Source organism: Cebidichthys violaceus, unplaced genomic scaffold (assembly GCF_023349555.1).
Source record: "Cebidichthys violaceus isolate CVI_PGR_0920_01 unplaced genomic scaffold, fCebVio1.0.p SCAF_9, whole genome shotgun sequence".
NCBI classification, from domain to species: domain Eukaryota; kingdom Metazoa; phylum Chordata; class Actinopteri; order Perciformes; family Stichaeidae; genus Cebidichthys; species Cebidichthys violaceus.
This window is the reverse complement of record NW_027176975.1, coordinates 6776427-6800285: the sequence shown is the minus strand read 5'-3', so window position 1 is coordinate 6800285 and position 23859 is coordinate 6776427. Positions and strand designations below refer to the sequence as shown.

The following is a 23859-nucleotide window of genomic DNA, read 5'->3' as shown; positions in this document are numbered from 1 at the left end:
TAATCCTGATCAACATCAGAAAGCATTCTTGAATAAAACCCTGCAAACTGCAAAAGGCTGACCTAACACTCCATTAAGTAAATTTGATTACTGTTCTTTAAAAACCAAACGAGTGATGGATAGCTAATGTAAAACGTATTGCTGATTTTTAGTGCTGCGAGAGATAGATGGCCAGCTTTCAGCATTACTGAATCTTTCTGCTCTTAATGTGTGTAAAAGGAGGAATGAAATGGTAGAAATTAAAAAGACCGAACGGTTGGAGACCTCAGGATTTTATTACATGTTTGACTAACGTGATCACCACACTCAGCAATCAACCAGGGAATGTTCCAAAAGGGATAGATCTGACTCAAAAAGTTTAAAAGCAATGCACTTTACATTAAATCCATAAAATATATAATGCAATATATGCATAGAACAGTATAATAAAGAAAAGGTAAAATGCAAGAAAACATAGCATAACAATACGCATCATTGATTAACCCTATCCCCAGCCCAGTATTGCTACTCCTCGATACAGATAAAACAGCCAGAAGATTTACAGAATGAAGTGAAATTATGTAAAGAAGGCTTCTGACTATAATCTATGAAAATCAGCAGCTAAATGTGTGATGCTGAGAATTCTCCCAGATGTTAAGGATTTTAAGCTTTCACATCATACCAGCGTATCTTCTTACATTTTAAAATCTGAATGTTGGGTTGCCAACGTTTAATATTAGTTTTAGGTCAACTGATTCAGAGCAGTGCAGATTCTGGAGGTCTTAGATGGAGAGGGAGTGACACGAGGGGAAGGAATGGAGCATCTGGCCGGCATATGAGATGGAAGGGAATCCCAGGAAACTTGGTGACCCACTTCTTCCTGGCTTTTCCCTTTAATGTAGCATTTGTACATCAAAGCACTGGAGGCAAATAGCTGCCATCTCGTAATGGATCTCACGTGAGATCTGAGAAAGTAGGGATGGATGAACGGGCATCTATGCTCTCCATCTATGCTTCTCTGTAATTTTCTCTCTCAGTAATCTTCCACCTACTGTATATTACTATGTTTTATTTACCTTGTTTTACATTTAATCTGCTTTATTCTTTCTTGCACTTTGTTTTTTAACCTCCTTCCCCTTTAATCCTAAACTTTTTATGTTTCTCTTTCACCCACATATCTTCCACCATGCTCTTGTCTGAATTTATTCAGAATGAACAGTGAGATATCTTTTCTGTCTTACTATTCATTCATTGTCCCCGTTTTAGTCATTTGTGTTTTCTCTTCATGTTGTGCTTTGCCTTTCACAACATAATGAATTATTCAAAACGTTTTTCTCATCATTATTCCTGTATTTAAATCGTTAGTGCAGCTTGACCGGGTCTTTTATGTATGTGCATTTGTGTAGATTTTAATATTTGTTATTTAAAATGTATGCATATGTCTGTTTGAGTATGTGCATAGCAAAGCAGGTATTTACATCATTTAGTTATTCATTTATTCACTTAGTTCTTGCTCAGTTTTGTCCTGGGAGTTTTTTACATTACAATAAATATATTAATGTACTTGTGTGTTTGTGTGTTTTTTCCACTAGTCCTCTTCTAACATGGAGAGATGTTCAGCACATAATTGTAAAGACCTCAAGAGCCGGACATCTCAGCGCCCCTGACTGGAAGACCAATGCTGCTGGTTACAATGGTACATGCACGCACACGCACACACAGTGTGTTATAAAGAATACTAGAAAAATTGTTGTGGAGAAATCAATATGCAATATTTTGACACCTGAATTTGTTTTCTCCAATCACGAAAGGGATGATGAGCAGTTTCCAAAAATGTTTCTTGCTTAACTACTGCGCCACCAGCTGCCATCTGTCAGGGTCCATGTCGGGGTTGCTTTTTGTAACTTTGTGTGTGTGTGTGTGCACACACGTGTGCGTGTGTGTACGAGGGAGAGAAACCAACACAGTGAGAACTAGGGGTCAGCCAGGCTACAGGCCCAGTGTGCCTGGAGATTTTCCAAGTGACTGTTTTTTCAAAGAGGAACTAAAGAGAAACAGAACAGGGAATGAGGGGTGGGAGAAGTATGGAAGGAATTCATATTTGAGCTGTTGTACTCATAAGTTAAGTAGTTTCTAAACTTTCTTTTTAATTTTTAGTCAACTACCTTATATGTCCACAGTATTTTCATTTCAGTTGGTATAGAACACCAAATTTAGAGAATACTGAATCTTTTTGCGAGACACATTTTGACTCTGTAATAACCTAGATAACGGTCTTTACTAGAAATATAAAAACAGTACAATACTAGATGCCTTTAAGGAGGGCTACAAACTTGCCCAGAGGTCTTGTCACTGATTTATTCTGACCCCCTCTTTCAGATTTTTTCAGGGTGCATGATTTCAAGATTGGGAAAATAATGCAAAAATCTTCTTGGGAAATTTTGAATTATAAACACTCATTTTTGAGTAAACCATCATTAGTATGAGAAACAGTAGAGTCGGCATTGGAGTGGTCTGATCAACTGTGACTTTTCACTGTTTCCTACAGTCAGCCATCTTTACGGCTTTGGTCTGATGGACGCTGAGGCGATGGTGAAGGAGGCGGAGCGATGGAAGCAAGTCCCTATTCAGCACGTCTGTGTGGAGAGCGCAGACCGACAAATAAGGTAGAATGAACCAACACACACACACACACACACACACACACACACTCTCTCTCTCTCTCTCTCTCTCTCTCTCTCTCTCTCTCTCTCTCTCTCTCTCTCTCTCTCTCTCTCTCTCTCTCTCTCTCTCTCTCTCTCTCTCTCTCTCTCTCTCTCTCTCTCACTCACGTTTTATGTCCAGTGCTGATGAGCTGCCCTTCCAAGTGGTCAGACAACTTGTTGAGCACACTGACGAATTTCATTAACCTGAAATTATATTGAACCATGAGTCTCCTTTAGCATTTCAATTTATACTAACTGTCCAAAAGTATATTAGATATTATACCAATATGTCATTGTGAAACCTCTCTGTGCAGGCAAGTCAAGTTCTTCCACACCAAACTTGGAAAACCATTTCCTCATGCTCCTCACTTAAACTTGACAAACTGTTTTCACAAAGTTGGATGCACTCTATTGTCTAAAATGTCATTGTTTGCTGGAGCATGAGGATTTCCCTTAATTGGACCTAAAATGTCCAAACCAACAGCATGTGGACTGGAGTGTCTACATAAATTAATTCTTGGACTCTACTGCTGTGCCTCAATAATGGATGGCTATTCTATAGTTAAACGGGTATATTAACTGTAGTAGACTCTCTGAGTTTGAAGTGAAATGCCAGATAACTTAGTCAACTCTCAGACCAACATATGTGACACAACTTCTTTCTCAGTATTTCTCGCATTTTTTTCTTTCCCTGGAGTTTTATGCACCAGCATGTGTTTGAGAGTGCGGTTGTGCAAGCTGTACCTTGATAGGGGCCAAGCATTAGTTCTGGCAGGGTGGTTTTCACATAAGACCTTTACTCACACACACACACACACACACACACACACACACACACACACACACACACACACACACACACACACACACACACACACACACACACACACACGCATGGAGAGAGCCAGGGCTTCACAGCTTGTTATTCTTGATGCAGCTGGAAGCCTGAGCACTGTTCTGTGTTAGGCTGGCTGGCTGAACTCAGGCCCTGGTTTGCTTTCAGTCGAAGGCTCGGTGGCCAGCGACTGCAGCATTACCAGTGTCATTCTGTCTGTTCTGCTTCAGTGCACAAGTCAGTCCATATGAGGCTTATGCAGTCCAGCTTGTGTCAGAGGCAGTTGTGCTAAGCCCTCTGTACTCATGGATTGTGTGTTGGCTCATGGAGAGATTACCACTGTTGTTGTGTAAAAGAAATAAAACAACCCTGTCATTTTAGCCTCCTTTTTCCATGTGTAGTATTTATGAGTAGCCTTAGAGATGTGTGAAATGGTCTGTCAAACTTTTGTCCAGTTACTGGGAGCTTGAGCCTTTTTCAGAAACAAAATTACCCTTCTTCCATCCAGCCAAATGACAGACTCGCAAAGTAAAAGTAGGCAATCACTAGGACACATAAGGCTTTATTTGGTTTGGTTTTGGAACACAGTCATGACATTTTATTGTGTAACACATTACAAAACTGCCCTAAAAAGTCTGAAACATTCTTTTCGCTTAACTAACCACTTTAATGTGTAAAAATATCTTTATAAATGTCTCTGTGCTCACTTGTGTCATGAACGTGTGTACCTATGTTTTTTTTCATAGATTGTGTTATTGTGTTTTGGAGGCAGGTCTATATGCGTCTCTTTTTCTTTGTTGGTGTACATCTACAGATGTGTGTGTTCTGTGCTTCTGATTTGCTGCATGAGTGCAGCCATCACCTCACTGCTGTATGTTCCCACAAACCCTCTGGCTGGCCTCTCTGACTGCGTTTGGTAATGTCTGTCTGCAATCGCTCGCCTCACTCCACTTGGAGCACGCACCAGGAAAACTGCCTGATCCGCGTGCAATCAGGATGGTGTTAATCAGCTGTGCATCTGCTCGGTCCCATGCGTATGGTTCAGTTATCTGTGTCGTGTCATGGAGAAGCCAGAGCTGTGATATCAGCCCTAGACTCCCCAGCCATTACCGCTTTCCGCTCTCCAAACAGTCATTAACTACTTACGAAAGAGACAATCAGTGTTTTCTCTCTGTTATTCATTTCATCATGTCTGCTTGAGCTCATGCCATTTCCTTGTGTATTTCTCAGTTTTCAGTGGTTTTAATGTTAATTGTTTGTATTGACTATTAGTCCCCCAAGAATGATACAAATGGTCAGAGTAGAAAAACAAATGTAGACATTGTTATGGATTGTTTACCTGCCTGTATTGTGGAAAAACGATTCATAATGTGCTGCTTTAAATAATAAGGAACCACTTAGACTCCTTTCATACTAATTTGCTGATTTAATTGATATGAGGAAGGGGAATTTGTTTCAGCCATGTTAGTAGTTTAAAATATATACATTTACAATACATTTCTCAATTGAAATCGTTAAATTCATCTTGCTGGCCAGTTATGGCCTTTCACAAACAAATTGGTATATTTAGCTGTAATTAACAATCCATAGACAACACTATCACCTACTTATAATTTCAGACGGTTACATTCACACTTAGTTTTTAAAATACCCATTAGCAGAATGCAGGTATTTGACTGTAATTGAAATATTTGTGGGTCTCGACAGGCACTATGTGGTCTGAATGGCAAAAGAAAAAACTTTTAATAATCAAATACATTGTGTGCTCTTTGTCTCAGTTAATTCTTGAACCAAGTTTGAGTAATATGTTGTTCCAAGAGTAAGCTTCATCTTCATTGCACATCTTAAGGCAATCTTTACCAGCCGATAATTGTCTTGGGGTAATTTTCCTCTTAATGATAAACATCTGTGCTGTATCACTTAGGCCCTAAAAATGTCATCACTGTCATTGTATCCATGACAACCGGGGGTGAAATAAAACCGTTTCCAATACAGGATCAAACCACACATGTTATTTTGCGAGCAAGTGTCATTCACCAGCTCTATTTTAGTTTTCAGCAAATTAATCGTGCATGTAACCAAGTGGGGCAGCCAGTGAGTTAACATGTTGAGCTGGCTCAACTGCTTCATGTGTTCCTTGTTGTGCAGCAGCAGCGTATGACCCTTTTTTTTACTTGCTCTGGCAAGATGGTGTCCATTGTCCCCTGTACTGGACCTGTCCATGTTTTCACGTTTTTCTCATTCTACTGCTGTTTTATTTGATCATACCACAGATGTTATTCAAAGAGTCATTATAGGTTTGTGTTCGGTGATTATTCTGTTGCGGAGCTGTGCTTAGCAGGCAGAACAAAAAAACACTCTTTGTCTTTTAATCATGCTCATGGTTCTTTGTTTCTTTGGCAGGTTGAGGTTTATGAAATGGAAAACTGTTGTTTTTTTGAGGAGGTTAAATCAAAGTACATGTGATTGCTTTGAGGAGTGCCTTAGTGAAATGAAACTTGATATTGAGTGTTATGTCATTCACTAACATATAGTCGATTGAACAGAATGTGTCAGTGTAGGGAGACAGCCACAGTCCCCAACCTCACTCCCCGAAAGAGCAAACGGACTAGAAGTACATCATGGCTGAGAGCACACAGAGTTACATTCAGCAGCTAAATCCTGTGTTTTGAAGATCATGTCCAGATTAATTTAACTCTAACAAAATGTGTGGTTAATAAATAAGGGTATCTGATACTAAATGGGCCCCATTGTCACAATACCTGATCCAGCTATTTGTGTCTGTATCAAACTACTATCAGTATCAGCGCATCTCTAATTAGTAGCTCTAAACAAGTTCACTTTAATATTTGTATCACAGCTTTGTAAAGAGGAAAGATATCTAATTTTGAAAGACAAGTGCATTTTCTGAAGCTACTGTAATCAGAGTCCACGTTTTATCTTAAGTGATTTCAAGCTTATCTATGTAACACACTTGTAATCTGATTGGCCATCTGCTCAGCTCTAATGTCTGATATCCTGTTTCTGTTTGCTTTTTTGTTGTTGAGGTTTGATGATTGTTCGAAAATCACTGTTGCAACGAAATGTACTAGTACACCCAGCAAATCAATGTCCAAAAAATTAGTTTTATGGTTTTCCCACTTTCTGTCAGTAGAGCTGGTTAAAAGTGGACTTTCTTGTTTCCTTCAGTGGCCTGATTGATGACATTGATTAAAGACAATGGGCCTCATTCACAAACCGTGCGTAAGCACAAGTCGTGACTGTGTACGAACGTTTTACACACAAATCCGGGATTCATCAATATTTTGTTACCTGAATTTGTTCTGCAAACAAAATTAAGAACATCATTGAAAAACGCTTTATTAGACACAAACATTTCAATCAGTTAATTTACTAATATATTGGCCAAATTTATTAAATAACTAGGAAATTGATGCCCTTTCATCCTAATATAACAATTTTGTCATGTCTTGTTACCATTTTGTCTTCATGTATCATACACTACCTGTGTCTTGATATCCTGTTCTGTTGATGCAAGAGTTTTTACTGTCTAATAAATTTTTTTGTTTTATTTTATGAATGAAATTAACATTTACTCGACGTTTAACTTTGCTGCCTTCTTGGCCGGATTGGCATCAGAAAAGAGATTATATCTCAATGTATTTCATCTGGTTAAATATAAAATGAAATGCATTTTTAACTGTTCGTGTTCTAAGAAATAACAAACTGGATATTTCGGTTTTAGTTTTCTTCTCATGCCTACCTTTTTGATTGGTTCCCATCTTGTCTTGCAGAACTATCCGTCCAGAGCATGTGGTCCGGTCGGTGTACAAGGCAACAGGATGCACTGACAACCCCAACCACCATGTGATCTACCTGGAGCACGTGGTCGTACGTATTACAATCACACACCCTCGTCGTGGGGACCTGTCAATCAATCTGACCTCACCCTCAGGGACCAAGTCTCAGCTGCTTGCCAACAGGTAAAAAAGCAAGTTGTGATATGCTATCTGCAATGTAATACTACATAAACTGCAAAAACATCATGTGAAATGAAATTGATTATTTTCTGTCAGAATGTGGTCTTCAAATATAATAACCCACATTGGGATATGTTTTTTTGACAGTTTTTTGCAAATTATGTCAAAAAACAGATATGGGATTAAAAATTCAGCTTTTTTGTTCTGATTTAAAAAAAAAAAAAAAAAAAGGCAAGGTGCTTCTACACTACAAATGTTGTGACCCATGGGGTTAAATACTTACATGAGCTAAATGAGGTGTTTCTGCCCATTTAAATAAATTTGCATGATTCTCCAAAAATGTCACTTGTCTATGCTTGCTGACAGGAAGAATGAACAAGAAGAATTTTTAATCTGGGCTGAAACGCCATAAGCGGTGTCTGTACCTAGTCCATGTTCACCTCAAATAAACCACAGTCATGTAGAATGTTTGTCCACGGTTCATTTGAGACTGGGATTGTACTTGGTTGAGTGCAGATTGTTTGTACTGGTATTTGCAGTACTTGAGTTGTTTCCTCATCTATGATTTTGTGTGTTTGTATGGGTGTGTGTGTGCGCCTGGATGTGTTGTTGATGTGCAGGTTGTTTGATCACTCCATGGAGGGTTTTAAGAACTGGGAGTTTATGACCACCCACTGCTGGGGAGAGAAGGCAGCAGGCGACTGGGTCCTAGAGATCTATGATTCACCTTCTCAACTCCGCAGCCAGAAAGTACCCGGTATGACAGTGTTGCTAATTTGTTTAATTAAAAAAGAATCATCAGTCTACTTACCCATTTGTTTAATTACAGAGACAGTAAAAATAGAAGGAACAATAAGAAGTACAGCAGGAGCGCACATGGTGCTCTGCAGGCAGTGAACTTAACTGCTCAAATGACCCACTAATTTAACAACATAATAAAGTCTCAAAGGGAGACTAGCAGTCGCTAAAAAGCTGTTCCGGCAGTCACTATAATCCCATGTAACGTGTGACTAGGTTTCTCGTGTGTTATTAAGAGAAAATAATGTAATATAATCTACTTATTGTAGCTGAAAATACCTTGAAATATAGAACAATGTAGAGGGGTGGTGATAGATGGTTGAACTGAGTTATCATCTTACAACTGAACAGCAAAGAAGAAGAAAATCATGCACAACTGCCTGACATTACACATAGATTTATCTTTTTTTTGTGCAACATAATGACAATCATATAGCTGTCAAAGGATATTCAGATGGTCGCCATCAGGACAGACTGAAGTGTGTAATACTTTTACAATGCTTCTGTTTCCTCAGGCAAGCTTAAAGAGTGGTCACTGGTGCTGTATGGCACCTCTGTGCACCCGTACTCATCTCTGCGCAGCGATAAGCCCCGCTCCACAGACATGCTGACGCCCACCGAAGAGGAGTTCAACGGTAAGTGACAAGTCCAGAGCCGCAAACAGACAGGTTTGTCATAGTAGCAGCATTGCAAAGTAACATAATGTCCTGTCACAATGTTAGTAAATTGTACATAAACTCCGTTAATAGTGACAAAGTAATAAAACCCATTCATACGGTCATCCTCTCTTTACTATGTTGCTTCTGTGTGTCTCCAGGCCCCTGTGACTCTGAATGCAATGAGAACGGCTGTGAAGGTCCTGGACCCAATCACTGCATCAACTGCCTCCACTACTTCCTCAAGTTCAAGAACAACACCAGGTCAGACTGCTTAAAGCTCCCTATTGTCATTTTTTGTTGTTGTATCTGTTTATTATAAAGCAGGCATAAATGCAATATACATGCAAGTCACTCCGGAGTGTTATTCAGAGCACCACACTCTTGGGGCGGCAGAGCGTACTCGGTGCATTATGTCTGAGGAGACGGAGCAGCAGAGTGCCAAGTGCATTGAATTTGGGAATGTTACTTGTTTGCCATACTATTTAATAAAACGTTTAGCTACGCTAACTGGGTTACATTCACGCCAACTCCTAACGTTAACTATAGACCCAAGCTGTTGCCTAGCAACGCAATTTTGTTGAAATGCGCTAAAGCAGAGCACTTTAGACAGAGTGTATTCAGACAGACAGTATGGACAGCAAAACTTTGATTTCATTTTTAAATATTGGGAATATAATTCCACTCAGTCTCACTGACTATAGATTCTCAAAGTATTCATGAAGATTTAAACGTAATTGCTGTGTGGACTCAGGTTTTTACCCTCTTAATTTCAGAAGTGCACTTGAGCTACAAAGCTACAGACAGAAGATGTGTCTGTCTCATATGTGATTTCAACAACATCTGATTGTTTTTAAGTGTGAACTCCTCTGGGAGTTAAGAGACTGCCAAATAAAGAGAGGGATCAATATTAGCTGAAGGTCTCAATCAGAAAGGTGACGTGAATGTCGGTGTATACCTATTCACTGAGAACCTTTATTTGATTTAATCAGTTCAAGGCTATATTCCGATCGTGTTCTCAAGCTTAAAAAAACCCATTTGTATAACAGCCCAGTTTGCATGACTGAATTTGATCAGTATTCCGGCAGAAATTTACTCTGCATGTTTTTGCTCTGTAAATGGAACAACCAAACGACTGGTGATGGCTTGACATGTCAATAAAGTTAAGTCTTGGGTGTGGGTATTTATTTAGTTATAGTTAGATCTTTGAAGAGTAGGAAACACAGTCCAGGGTGGAGAGAGGCAACAAGCAGTTAATGTATTCATTTTCTTAATACATATTCAACATACTTTTTATGACCTCTACCTCATATTTTGTTTTAAGAAGCATGAATGAACACTAGCATTGATTGACATAATTGGCTAACTGTGGTTAAAGAATGCTAGGTGTGCTGTGATGTTTGCATGTTTCTTACATGAAGGTGGCAAAGGCTCAAAATTATTTACAATAAATACTGTAGCACCTTTCTAGATCAGACGTCACAACAGAAGACAAAAACATAACATACTGTTGAGAAACGACGTGTAAACAGGTGGGTCCTGAGCTGCTTTTTAAAGGTTTTCACAGTTGGAGCCACTACTTCAAATGCATTCTGTTATGTTGTTCTTTCAGTGTCACAACTACATGACATAATCTCTAGCTTGTTATAATATTCTTACCCTTCGTCATGTCTTGGTCTTCATTTCTGTGATATTTGGATTTTCACATTTTGATGTTATCTCTTTGATGTGCTCATCAGTGCTTACTTACTCTGGATCATTTGGAGTTTCCATTTTGCCACCTTTTAAGGTCACAGCTCAATGCTGCCTTGGTATTTGTTGAGCTTAGTGTGAATAAGCTTTAACCGTATCAGTGTGATAGCAGAGATGCTGTTTCCTGTCGTTCATATCACGTTCAGTCTCTCCCTTCCCCCCTTTAAAAGTGTGTGTGTGTGTGTGTGTGTGTGTGTGTGTGTGTGTGTGTGTGTGTGTGTGTGTGTGTGTGTGTGTGTGTGTGTGTGTGCCCGCCCTTAGGATCCCATTAGGATCAAAGTCTGTTCTAATTGCCTTTGTGTCGGTGGGTCTCTGCACTAATAAAAGGCAACCCGATGCAGGTGCATGAGAATGTGCAAGCTTAGGCGCTGCCTTATCATTAGCCCACTTTAGAGGTGTGCTGCCCTTTTTGTGCCACCACAGGGAGCAATTGATGAATGAAGATTGGAGGAGTGGTGGGAGGAAGGAGGAGGAATGGTGGTGTTGTTTAATGTTCAGATAATTACATCCCTATATATGTGTTTGATGGTCTAGACCAACCAAAAGGTGTGTGTGTCTTTGAAACTTTGTAGGGGTTTTGCACCTCTATGTGTGCATTGTATTGTGCAGAGGCTCGTTGGCAGAATTTTCGTAAGTCTAAAGTTATACATTGTGAGTTTTTAGAAGGGGTTAAATTTTAAAGTATGAAATGTAAATTGCACGATGCAAGAAACACATACTGAGGACATGACCCTCTTTGTCCTCAGTGGTAGCCACAGTCCTGATCTGTTCTGATCAAAAGCACTGTAATTGCGTATGAATCAGTTTCATGCCATTGTCAATTAGCTAAAATTCCCTTTATCGGCATGAAAGGTAACCAACATTTTGGGTGTGCCCATGTTTGGTTTCCCCTCCACCAATAGTGATTTACAACCCCTGTGGTTGTCTGACAACTTGTGTTTCTTGCCCTGTTTAAGCAAATGTTGCTACGTCCTCAGGTCTTCGTGATGCCTTTGGTGACTGAAACATAATCATAACTGATGGGAATGATGGCCAAAAATAACCTTAACAATTTCTTTTAAATTTCTTTTACCACATTTTCCTTTCTATACAATTTTAAGAACTCACTGAGATCTGACAGTGTGGTCAGGAAAATTGCAGTTTAAAGTGTTTCTCACATTTAGTGGTATCCTTGGTGTAGACGGTTCATTATAGTGTTTTTACAATCTTTTATCGGTTAAAAAACCATTTCATTGAAGCTGGAGGACAAACACATGGCAGTGTCTACGTGCACTTGTGGATTATGTGTTTCACACATGCAATGTGTGTTTCTTGGCAGAAAGCTCTGTAGTGTGTGTGATGAAGGCTTAAGGAGTGCGTACGTGTGTGTGTGTGTGTGTCTGTGTGTGTGTGTGTGTGTGTGTGTGTGTGTGTGTGTGTGTGTGTGTGTGTGTGTTTGTGCTCTTGAGGATTTTGGAGATCTTTTTCACCTTAGGAAGGGAGCCTCAGGGTGAAATGAGGGGGTGACAGAGGGCTGTGAAGTTATTCAACAGATGTTACACCTGTTCACCATATAGCACCCGCACGCACACACTTGGTCCCTCTACTTCAGTTTGTGCAAACTGTATTTGTACATGAAAAAGAAGTTTACGAAAGAAATATTCTGCTTTACTCCTTTAAAACTATATTTTTCTCAAGCTTATATTTATAATTGCACATGATAATTATTTCCCATAATATCCCGACATAAGAGGCATGTTTTCTGTCAGACATATGTTTTACATTTCGAGCCTGTTAACATTATACTGATGCTGTGTGATAAAGGTTGTTAATCGTGGAACAATGACGTCACTTTGGACTCTATCTCATTGTAAAGTCAGCATAAGCTGCATAGAACCTCAATATGTCTACAAGAAATACAAATTGTCCCTTTTTTTTGTTCCGCTTTTGCCTTTTGTGACGCTCTCTTTCACTCTGCCTTCCACCTTTCTCTCCCTTAAATCACCTCTCTCCAGGATGTGTGTGTCGGAGTGCCCCAGTGGCTTTTTCCGTGATGATAGGAAGCGCTGCAAGAAGTGCTCCTCGTTGTGTGAGACCTGCGTTGGTAGCCGTAGCGACCAGTGCACCACATGCAGGACTGGTTTCCACCTCAATGAGGGCTCCAACACGTGTGGCGCCAACTGTGGCGACGGCTTCTACCTCGACCATGGTACGTTTCACCGGTGGCCAGACTGACTCTGCAATGTACTAACTCTAAACTAATGCACACATGATAGCACACCCTGCAGTCGAGAACGTGTTTCAGAACTCTTTCATTGTTCCTTGGTCCCACCTTGGGGATTTGCATCAGACTTCAATATTGTTTCTTATAGTTCAATAAACAACATTTAAACGTTTATCAGTTCTGGGGATGTAACAGCAAAATGACAAAATCCCATCAACGCAAAATCAGATGTTTTTTTTTATTTAGGTGCCAGCCTAATTATGGACAAAGTGGTGCAAGCCATAAGATGTACGTTATGTGTTTTTATCAATTGAATCAAGTGCGATATTTAACTATTGTCAGTTTCTTACAATCAACTAATTAGCAACTAATGATTATTTCCCTCATTATTAAATCTCTTGTTTCTGGATTAAATTTCAGTGTATTCAATGTTAAAAAAATATTAAAATGGCAATTACAATTTGTCAGAGCCAAAAGTGGTGTCTTCAAATTTGCAGTTTTGTGTAACTGACACTGTCTGCAATCCAAATATATTCAGCAAAAAGCAGAACATATTCACAATTGAGAAGCTAGAACTACCACATTTTTTGCATTTCTTAAATAACAAATAATTGATCATCTACATAGTTGATTGATTGACTAATTGATAAACTAACTAATGTTAGGTCAATCCCTTATATTGACCTACAGTTCTCTTGAAAGGCAATGTAAAAGTGTAAAAGTTCTTTTAATGGAAATCGGTGTGTGACCTGTCCATATACCTCCTCCACCCTTCAATGATCTTCAGATTCCTGAAAATCTCACCAACAATCCTCACTTACTCTCAGTCTCCTCCCCTCAGCTCTGACCATATGACTTCCCAAACAAAACCATAATGGCTGTGTACATGAGCAAGGTTTTTTGGAAATGTCAGTTTTCATTAATAGTCATACTCTACTCTGTGGTTTCCCACGAATAATAAAACATGTTATTCATGAATGTTTTTCGCAATCCTCGTCACTGTTGAAAGCAGAATTGTTCATGTGCATTGTGATAAAGTGTGTCATTGCCTTTAGTCTGCCTTTTGAAATATTCATCTACATTCCTATACTCCCTCACCAACACTACAATCTTCTTTTTCATCCCACCAGCTTTAGCCTTTTGACATTTCTGCTCTTCCCCCTGCTGTCTGTCCTCCTTGTTTTGTTCATCTTCACCTTCTTCTACTTATTCTCTCTCCTGTTCTCACTGGTCTTCATCATTCACTTCACCCACTATCTTCCTCTTCATTATTGTATTCTGGTTCCTATTAGCCACGGTGTGACTGGCTCACCTGGTGTCTTTCAGATTCCAACATTTGCCGGAGATGTCCAGAGAACTGTAAGAAGTGCACCACCTCCAACATCTGCACAGAATGTAAACCTGGGATGAGGTAAACTGGGAGTCATGCAGAGCAATGCCTGAGTTATTGATTAGAGTTTAAAGCATTGATCATTTAACAGGAAGTGATTTCTGTCTTGCTTTGTCTGTTGCTGCATAACGTGATTATACACCTTATAACTTGCAGTGTTTCGATCGTAATGGTATAGTTGGAGATGCTGCAAACACAAGGAAATGATTGCTTTTCCTCTTAACTGCCGCAGAAACAGATTGAAGGATTTGTTTCACATTTCACCACTCCCTATGACGGCAGGCTTTTTCAGCCCACCTTCAAGAAATTACAAAATGCTTTTATCCAAAACACTCACAATTAGTTTCTCATGATGGCAGCGAGTTAACGTGCAAGGTGCTGGCCTAACAATGGGGAGCAACTTGGGATTCGGTGTCTTGCCCCAGGACGGCATGTGGACATGAGGAGCCGGGGATCGAACCCCCTGAGCCACAGCTGCCCTCAATGTTCCCCATAAGTATGAACAGTGGGGTTTCAGTTGCTGCTCACCTAAACACATTTTTAGTAAATTACATAGCAACATGGTGTCTATGTGACTATGGGGCTCTGTGCTTGGAAAAGCCTTTAACAATCAATATAATTGTGATCCGGCTGCTATGAGACCTGCTGGTATTAATCACAGCTTGTTCATATGAAGATCTACCATTACAGTCAGGCCTCTGTTGTACTAGTACAAATAGCTCAGCTTTTTGCATTAATTTGGCTTCAATGTCAGTGTTGTGGTTTCAGGATAAAAACCTTTTGTGTTCATCCACTTCGACGCTGCAGGAATACAGTACAGTGTAGCTGATTTAGACCAGCACATTGTGTTTCGCTGTGGTTTGAGTTTGCAGCATGAACCAATGAAACCAGGGCTTCCCAAATGTTTTCCTCTTGGCACCCAAACTGAGTAAACAGAGTTTCATCCTGTGACCCAGGCTTATTAAAGCCCACATACACTCATGTAATGCGGAGACCCACAAGAAGTGGAGCTGTTGTCCATTTTGGGTTGTGGTCCTCACTCTGATCTAAGCAATTTAGTTATCCATGCAGACATGTTGCAGTTCATTTTCTGGCCACTTCCACAGCTTCAAACAACCCCAACTACACTTGACCTGACAAAGGATTGGGCGTTTCAAAGTGCTGGAATTCCTGATAGGTCATGAAGGAAACACTTGTGAAGCACTTAAAACATATTGCGGTCTTGAACCCAGCTTTAAGTGTTTAGTGTAGCCAGAGGTGGAGGTGGGGACACTAGTAAGCCATAATTTCCTCTGAATGCCAGCGAGACCACAGTAAGACACATGCTCACACACACACACACACACACACACACACACACACACACACACACACACACACACACACACACACACACACACACACACACACACACACACACACACACACACACTCCAACAGTCTCCCATTCAGTACACCATTCATGGTCGGTTAGGAGACGAGGAGAAAGAGAGGACCAGACCAGATCATTTCTGGGAAACGTTAACACAGACCAGCTGTTTTTCAGTTTACTGCAGCAAGCTCACCAACCTGTCCTCACTGTGACTTCACAGGACTGACTTTATAACCTGCAAACCTACTTCCTAACAGACTTCTACCCCTGTATCTGGCATCTGGCAAAATCTCTTGTATGATATTTATTCCAAACATCAAATTCCGTTTGATTACAGTTGAATCTAGAAAATTAAACATTCCTGTTCATCTGTGAAATAGTGAACTGGGCCAGCAGCTAATGTGTACACCCACATGATATCACTGGTGCTGGAGGTTTTTTTTTCTTCTCATTCTTCCTAAATATTTGCTCAGTAAGAAACTTTTAAAGAAAATTGCTCTATAACAGATGGCTTTTAACAGGCTAACTTTAACTAATTTTCAGCAAACTGATTCCTGGTATTCACTATAAAGGTATGAGTGTTTTTTTTCTGTTTCTCTTTCTAGTCTTCAAGGAAACAAGTGTCAGATGACCTGTGACCCAGGGACTTATTACAATGGCCACAGACGGAATTGTGAGCCCTGTCATCGGGCCTGTGCCACCTGCGCAGGTAGGAAGTCATACGCTTGATTAGAATGACCTGTATTATGTGTGTCAGCATGTTCTTCAGTTGTTGAAGCAATCCTAATACAAACATTTGATCTATAATGTCCTAACAATACACCTGAAATGTGTGTCTGTGTTTTTCAGGCACAGGTATAGAGGCTTGCACAAAGTGTGCAGATGGCTACTTACTTGAGGACTGGCGGTGTGTGTTGACATGCAGCACTGGCTACTACCTGTCAGAGCAGACCTCAGACAACGGGCAGGTGAAGAGGTCCTGTAAGAAGTGAGTCAGCACACCTGCCAACACCTCTTCACCACAGTGAACTTGTGGATCTCCAGTCTACAAAGATTTAAAAAAAAAAAAAAGAAAGAAAATTAAGAGCTTTAGCCAGCGAAGTGCAAAGTTCCAAGTCTACTACTTGTTCTCTCTGCAGTGCCATGCACAGGAACATATTTTAACACATGTATTAACATGTTTAATAAATAACTGACGTATTTAGTTTACATTCTATGTTTAAATCTGAATCCTGTGTGGAAATAATGTTACAGTAAGATCCATATAATCTGCTGCTGACTAATTTAAAGTGAAGAAATATTCTATTTTTGGTTATTTTCTGCACCATTAATTAGCCATTGCCAACTATGTCCAGCAGCTCCACTCAATTTTTAGCCGATGTGAAGGCACGCAGTCAGAAATCAGATATCAGCCATATACATGTTTTACCTCAGAATTTATTATATTTTTCTTTCTTGAACCACAACAGAACAGAATTCATCCACAAGCACTTGGACAGAAAATGTTCACATTCATTTCTTCAGACATTATTTAAAAAAGTGAATCAACCAAGCATATGTTTTTGTTTCTACCTGTTCTATTCTGTCCCCCCCAAAAATGCTGTTAGCCAGTTCCCAGTGCTATTTAGCAGCGTAACTACCTCAACAAGCGGTTACGGTAACACTTCAACAGCTACCCGCCAACAATGTAGCTGGCCGTGCTTGGCCGTTTTGTTGCTTTTGATGCTCGTAGTGTGAACACAGTTTCACTGATGCAACTTATATGATTTGATGATATATTTGCTGACTGTTTGCTGACTTCTTTGCTTCCTATCAGACCCACATTCAAACTCGGATATCTTCTTTATCTTCTTTATCTTTTTTATCGTTCCTTGAGGTTAACTTGCCTCCTTGATTTGTCTTTCTCCCATCTTGACTTTTTTCCTTACTTGATTTCCTAATTCTCTGTCATCTCCTAGTCAGATGATTTCCTAATAAATGTTGCCCCCTGTTCACAATAAATGTGATAACTGTGTTTTGTTGTTGCCTAAATTTGACCCTCTGCTCCTAAAGGATTTTTTCTGATATTTTTCTATCAAGTTTCTGTTCACTTGTTTAGACCCTCCAACACTGCTCACCAACACACACTGAAAGGGCCAAAGCAATGAACTACAGCTTATGAATGAAAAGCATACATTTTTTTAAGTAGATAGTATTAAGTTTTGTGTTAAAGTTGATTCCATAAGTGCAAATACATACATAAAAACTTTCCTTCTCCTGTGGATTATTTTTTTGGTAGGTCTGCTCTTTTGTCTCTGGTTGTGTTTACACATTTCTACAGATTATGATGCACAACATGACATAATATACGCAGGAAAAATCACACATGTTTTAATGTCTACTGACAGACACAAATGGTTTTCTCTCTTTGCAGTTGATATTCCCGCAAAATCAGATAAGACTGTATGTAATGCTAGCTCACACATCTAAAATAAGACGTCTAATACCGCAACAAAATGTTTTGATTTTGATTTTCGGCTTTGGTATTGGATTCTGCATCACTGTTTTGTTGTAGTTCAGTGGTTTGAGTGTATATTGGAAAGCAGCAAATTGGAAATGTGAAAGACATAACTTTTGAAGAAAATAATTCACTATACGGGCAAAAACTAGTGAAAGATATGTGAGCATGTATAGTGCTGCATAGACAGGTATCTAAATCTTTATACACCCATCGACAGGTGTGACCATAGCTGCTACGAGTGCTCGGGGCCCGGTGAACGGAACTGCAGCAGCTGTGTCAGTGGTTACAATCTGGAGGCAGGAGCCTGTGTGGTCAGCACCATCTGCAAAGATGGTGAGTTTGACAGCTTTCTTATCTACAAGATGGCCTCAATGTGTTTATTTTATACTTCTTGCGTTGCCTCTCACAGGCAGTGTTTAGTCATAATGCATACTAGTATGGTCCAGAGTGAAATCTCTATAAAGGCTTAAACCAGCAAGAGCATTGAATTGGACAGATTCACAGCAGAAAAAATACTTTATAGTGCAACTGTACATTAACTTAAGTACATTTACATCTCAACTCTCCCTGAGACTCTTTTGCATTCCAAGATGAATTAAATGAGTATATCTCACAGGATATGAAAAATTATTGCAGAAGTTAACTCTATTAATTTACCAATGACCTTATTTATAATTGTTTTGCTTGGTACTAACTTCTTGAATCAAACTGCCTGAAAGCAGGAGGGCAGTCTGTCCTTGCTTTTGCCTTTTGTGCTTTATCTAAAGCTCTCATTCATGTTTTACATATTACTAATATAAAATTTCTCTGGGACTACAAGCTCGCTCACTCACTTTTGTTTTTTTAATGTAAACTCCCTCTGTTCTTGGTTGTTTTTTCTGTACTTTGTGACACTGCATTGTCTGAAAGGTTTCTTGAACCATCTACATACACCCTAATCCTTTGTGTTCCATATAATCTGCTCATCTACAATCATTTTGACTTGCTCTTTGCTTGCATTTTCTTTATTTCATTGCTGTGCTTTATGGTCTAGTCTTTCCTTTATGGTATTTTCTTTTCCTTTGGTTTACGATTCTTGTAGTGTAAATATTCCCGTTTCTCACTAACTGGCTGAGGTGATGGTCTGATTATGAGGCTTCGACAGCAGTGTGATTTGCTGGTCTAGCCATGATCTTCTAGTTAAAATGAACCCATGGCCAAAACGTCTTCCAGCCTTTGATGAGATAAAGCTCTGAGGATAATGTGTTTACTGTGAGACCTTTCTGTTGATGAGTACTTTACTTAAAGTGCACACTCAGTCTGTTTCAAACCTTCCTAAACCAAAGCTCAAAAGTGGCTAGTACGTTTAAATGCTGTTGATAAATGAAATAATTGGCTTACAGTTTTTGCAGACTGGTGGTCCACTTTACACCAAGTTGTGAATTTCAAAAATCTTCAAATTGCTAATTGTGTGACGTTTTTTTCTCTCTCTCTCTCTCTCTCTCTCTCTCTCTCTCTCTCTCTCTCTCTCTCTCTCTCTCTCTCTCTCTCTCTCTCTCTCTCTCTGTTTTTATTTTATTTTTTATTTCCCTCTCTCCCGGCGTGGATCCAATCTCTCCACTGGACAACAATAATTTTCCACCTTGATGAACATCACCTGTGATTGGATCAAAAAACTCTTCCTGTCACCTGAACCCTCTCCTGACCAATCATACTACTCTACCTGCCATTCAATCTTTTTTAATGGTTCTGCCCTGTGTGTGATTGTGTGTGTTTCCACATGCATTTATATGTGTATGTGCATGTCCCCCCCCCCTCCCCTCCTTCCAAACTCCCCTTATATCTCTTCTTCCTGGTCTGTGGAAAGCAAATGAAGAATCTTGGGCGGAAGGCAGTTTCTGCGTGCTCGTTAAAAAGAACAATCTTTGCCAGAGGAAAGTGCTGCAGCAACTGTGCTGCAGAACGTGCTCGCAAAAGGGTTGACAGGACGTACTCAATGGGCGTAAAGGGAGTGCGGGGGGGATGTGGGGGCACAGGGGGCACCCCTCCTTCTCAACCCCCCCTGCCCACTCATTCACAGTCACATAATTTATAAGAGAATCTGTGCCTCTTAAAGGGACTGCATCGGAGGTGCGATGACAGGACTACAACAAACCTACCTTTTTTTCTGTACTGGGACACACACATGTGGTCAGGGTGTAAAATGACTGGGACTTATTTCAAGAACAAACAAGCAAATGAAAACAAAAGTGAAAACAAACAAAAGAATAAAAGTGTCGGTATTTTGTGACCAAAGCATCGATGCCAAAATAATTGAACCTTCTTTTTTTTGCCAGTGTAGGAAGCATAGTTTAAAACGGGAGCCACTCAGCCTGTGAATCTCTGAATACGTCTGTGTGCATTTTTATTTTGGCTCCTCTTCCTCCTCTCTTTCCAGTGTTAACGATAAACAGATGGAAAGTGAATATACAGTAGGAAAGGCCCTGGTTTTTCTGCCTGTAAATATACGTCAAAGAAAAAAAAAAGAAGCTCACTCAGTAATGTGAAAATAATGTCTGTCTGGGCTGACTTTGGCTGTGTAGAGGAGGGAAGACAAATTCACACACTGTTATATACACACTCACATACACACAATGAAACATATGTACCACACACAGACTAATAAACATGAACTCAGACACATAAATCAGCCACCACTTAAAGTTAGATACTACAGTGTCACCGTATTTCAAGACCGATGCACGTTACTAACCAAAATTACCTAATTTCATTTATTGAAAAACATAAACCTGCCCTCTGAATAGTGTGTGTGTTTGTCTTTATTGGTGTGCGTAGGAGAATGCCATTAATTCTTAATGTAAGCCCAGACAGCATTGATTCATTCCAGAGGTACGAGAAGACAAGTCGATAGTCATTCCTTCCGGAGCTTTCTGCAGGGAAGGAAACGCTGCAGTGAGTGAGGTATAATGAATTTGTGGTACTAGGGATGCACCAATGCCCATTTTTCACTCATGATGCAGATTCTGGATTCTAAACTTTTGCCCAAAACTGACTATTGATTCCATCCATTACTGTGACAGAACAATTCAATATTTGTTGTCACTACATAAAATAATAAAAATATAACTCATATTTGTGACAGGGAACTTCAATTCTTCTTTGTGTTTGTTGGTTTCCACATGCCATATGTAACCCTGGAAAAAAAGGGAATTTTGTCCAATAGTTGTTTTTTTTTAATCTGTATTGGTGCATCCCTACATGTTACTGTTCTCAAATAAAGTTTTAGAATTTCTACTCTTTGTCATTCCATTATCCATTCCATTATTGATGGCAATGCATATCGGCTGAAGTATTGCTCTACACTTTCAACACAGAAGGTCAATGATCGGCACAGACAAGATTCTGTTGTTATCATGTAAATGGTAAAGGTCTCCGACAGCCAGACGGACAGCAAACTGATGTGGTGACAACAAGAGCTGTGGAGGTTTCACGTTCAGTTATTTCAGAGAAGGGATTTGGTTCAAAATGTAGATATTGAAATACATTTGGGAGTAGAACTTTATGTTCATTCAACCCAAGAAAAATCAGAAAACAAACAAGTCAATCAATTTTTCTTATTTACATTATATCTGTCTGAACTCAAAGTGAACTGACAGCATCACTGCAGAACCAGGAATGTGTCTAAAATGTTAAATCATATTGAGCCACAACTGTACTCGTGTTCAAGCCAACAGACATCAGATGTCTGGCTTCTCCTTCTGTCTGTTTGTCTGTGAACCTTACCTGATGAAACTAGAAGGTTATTCTGGTGGTGCTGGTTTCTGATAAAGAACAGCAAATATAATGTTTAAGATTCTTATTCTAATTGTGTGGGTTTTCACACCTGCACCATGAGCATTTACAGTGTTAGATGAATTGTTGTACTGTCAACTGGTTATGGTTCCTGATGATTTGTAATAAAGATTGATGACTCCCCTGTTTTGGTTAACAAAAACTTATTTTTGGTCATTGTTTAAGATGACTTGAATTGACTTTAGTTTGTGTGGTAGTAGATGCTCACACACACACACACACACACACACACACACACACACACACACACACACACACACACACACACACCCTCATATAAAAGCTGTTTTTATTGTTTACCTGTGACATATCTGTGACAATGCATTATTAATGTTACTCAAAGTCCTAGTTTTGAAAATCTTTTTTACTTAAGTGTTCTTATTAAAATGTTTAATCTGTTCATGTTTTTGTTTTCTTTTCAGTTTTCATTGATTATGTTGACAGTGTATTAATCAGAAATATTTCACCCATTAGCATTTTCGTCCACCAGTTTCTCACTTCCTTTCCAGAACATTAGGTTTCTTCTTTTCACTCTATTTTTCTTTATTTCATTTTGTAAAGTATTGAAAGGGAAAACATCATTGAAATTCAGATCATTGCTTTCAGACACTTTCAGTTTTTCAGCGCTCGATCAGATTGATTAAAAGAAAGTTCCACATGCCCGAGGCAGGGCACTTAAAGGGAGACGTGCACTGACAATTAGGTGGAAGTTAAAAACAGGTCAGCGATGCAAGGTTTTGCTCCTCTATTAAAGGTGCAACGCCTGAATGTAAGACTTAATTTTGAGTTACTCTTTTTCTTTTATTGCCATACAGCAGCTATTTATATTGTAGCAGTAGATATGAACAACTCCAAGGCTATAATTCAAATAATGTAAACATATACTACCACAGAATCAGTTCTGTTTTAGGAGGAAACCGATCCAGTTATGCTTATTATGAGTAGTTTCATTTGAACCCATTAGACACAGTATATAGTGATGATGATAGTATAAGTAATAATATAGAACATTCATCAGCCTTCACAGAAATACGTCAATGCTAGTATTCAGTCATTCTAGATACTCAAATAGGTGTGTTATAAGTAACTAAAGCCAAACTCCCTGTCACCCCCATACATTTTGTGCTATTGTTATACATGCTGTAGAACTGCTATATTATGTATAACATTGGCAAATTTGTAACAGCAGGATCCTTTTTATATTTTAGATAGATATTAGACAGGAGAGGGGGAGACATGGGATGAGATGCAGCAAACGGCTGCGGCGTGCCCTCACATTTGAGTAAATGTAGTCTGCTAGAATTATTCTTTTCTAGAGCTCATTGATGCTGTGAAGGTTGCAATCTTTTCTTGCACCCTGAAGAAGAGTAAGTGATTTAACTGCATTATTCGCAGGGTATACACAGGTGTCGAGTGCCAGTGCCAACTGTGACCAGTACCATTATTGATACACAAACTCTGCATGATAGGGTTTGTGTGAAGGAAAAAAACGTTGTGGATTTGCATGTTTTTCTACAGTCATTATGCTCATTAATTAAAAATGTAAAAAGAAATGCTGATTTCAGTCCAAACCCAATTCCAAACAATTGTTTCTCTTGCATCTCTTGTCATGGCTTTAGCTCTCTCCAGTACTGATTGTAACCATAATTAACATTATCACGACATTTTTTGGCACCTGCTGGCACTTAAATCACGTGGGGGGCCATGTGAAATCTTAGTTTATCCCGCTGTATCTCATGGGCAAGCAGCACTGTGGCTCAGTGGTTCTCAGTATGGGCTTTCTGTCTTTAGGTGCTTCCCACTCCATAATACATTATTTGGTGATAATCCTAACACTGCCCTTGAACAAGGCATTGGC

General features: G+C 39.4%; 1 protein-coding gene across 3 annotated transcripts in view; it reads left to right on the top strand.

The window, feature by feature from the left end:
* The window catches only part of pcsk5b (proprotein convertase subtilisin/kexin type 5b), a 73299-nt gene that overhangs the window by 33014 nt on the left and 16426 nt on the right, over positions 1 to 23859 (top strand). The window contains exons 10-21 of one of the 3 annotated variants that reach the window (XM_068704304.1): positions 1572 to 1675; positions 2528 to 2645; positions 7314 to 7502; positions 8120 to 8256; positions 8813 to 8932; positions 9115 to 9217; positions 12700 to 12893; positions 14235 to 14319; positions 16276 to 16379; positions 16520 to 16658; positions 18388 to 18503; positions 20026 to 22401. In XM_068704304.1, coding sequence (XP_068560405.1) covers positions 1572 to 1675; positions 2528 to 2645; positions 7314 to 7502; positions 8120 to 8256; positions 8813 to 8932; positions 9115 to 9217; positions 12700 to 12893; positions 14235 to 14319; positions 16276 to 16379; positions 16520 to 16658; positions 18388 to 18503; positions 20026 to 20132 — 1516 coding nt within the window. In that variant the 3' untranslated portion in view covers positions 20133 to 22401. Of the gene's footprint in view, positions 1 to 1571; positions 1676 to 2527; positions 2646 to 7313; positions 7503 to 8119; positions 8257 to 8812; positions 8933 to 9114; positions 9218 to 12699; positions 12894 to 14234; positions 14320 to 16275; positions 16380 to 16519; positions 16659 to 18387; positions 18504 to 20016; positions 22402 to 23859 lie in introns of those variants that run through there. The other 2 variants (XM_068704303.1, XM_068704302.1) reach the window with 2 other exon arrangements.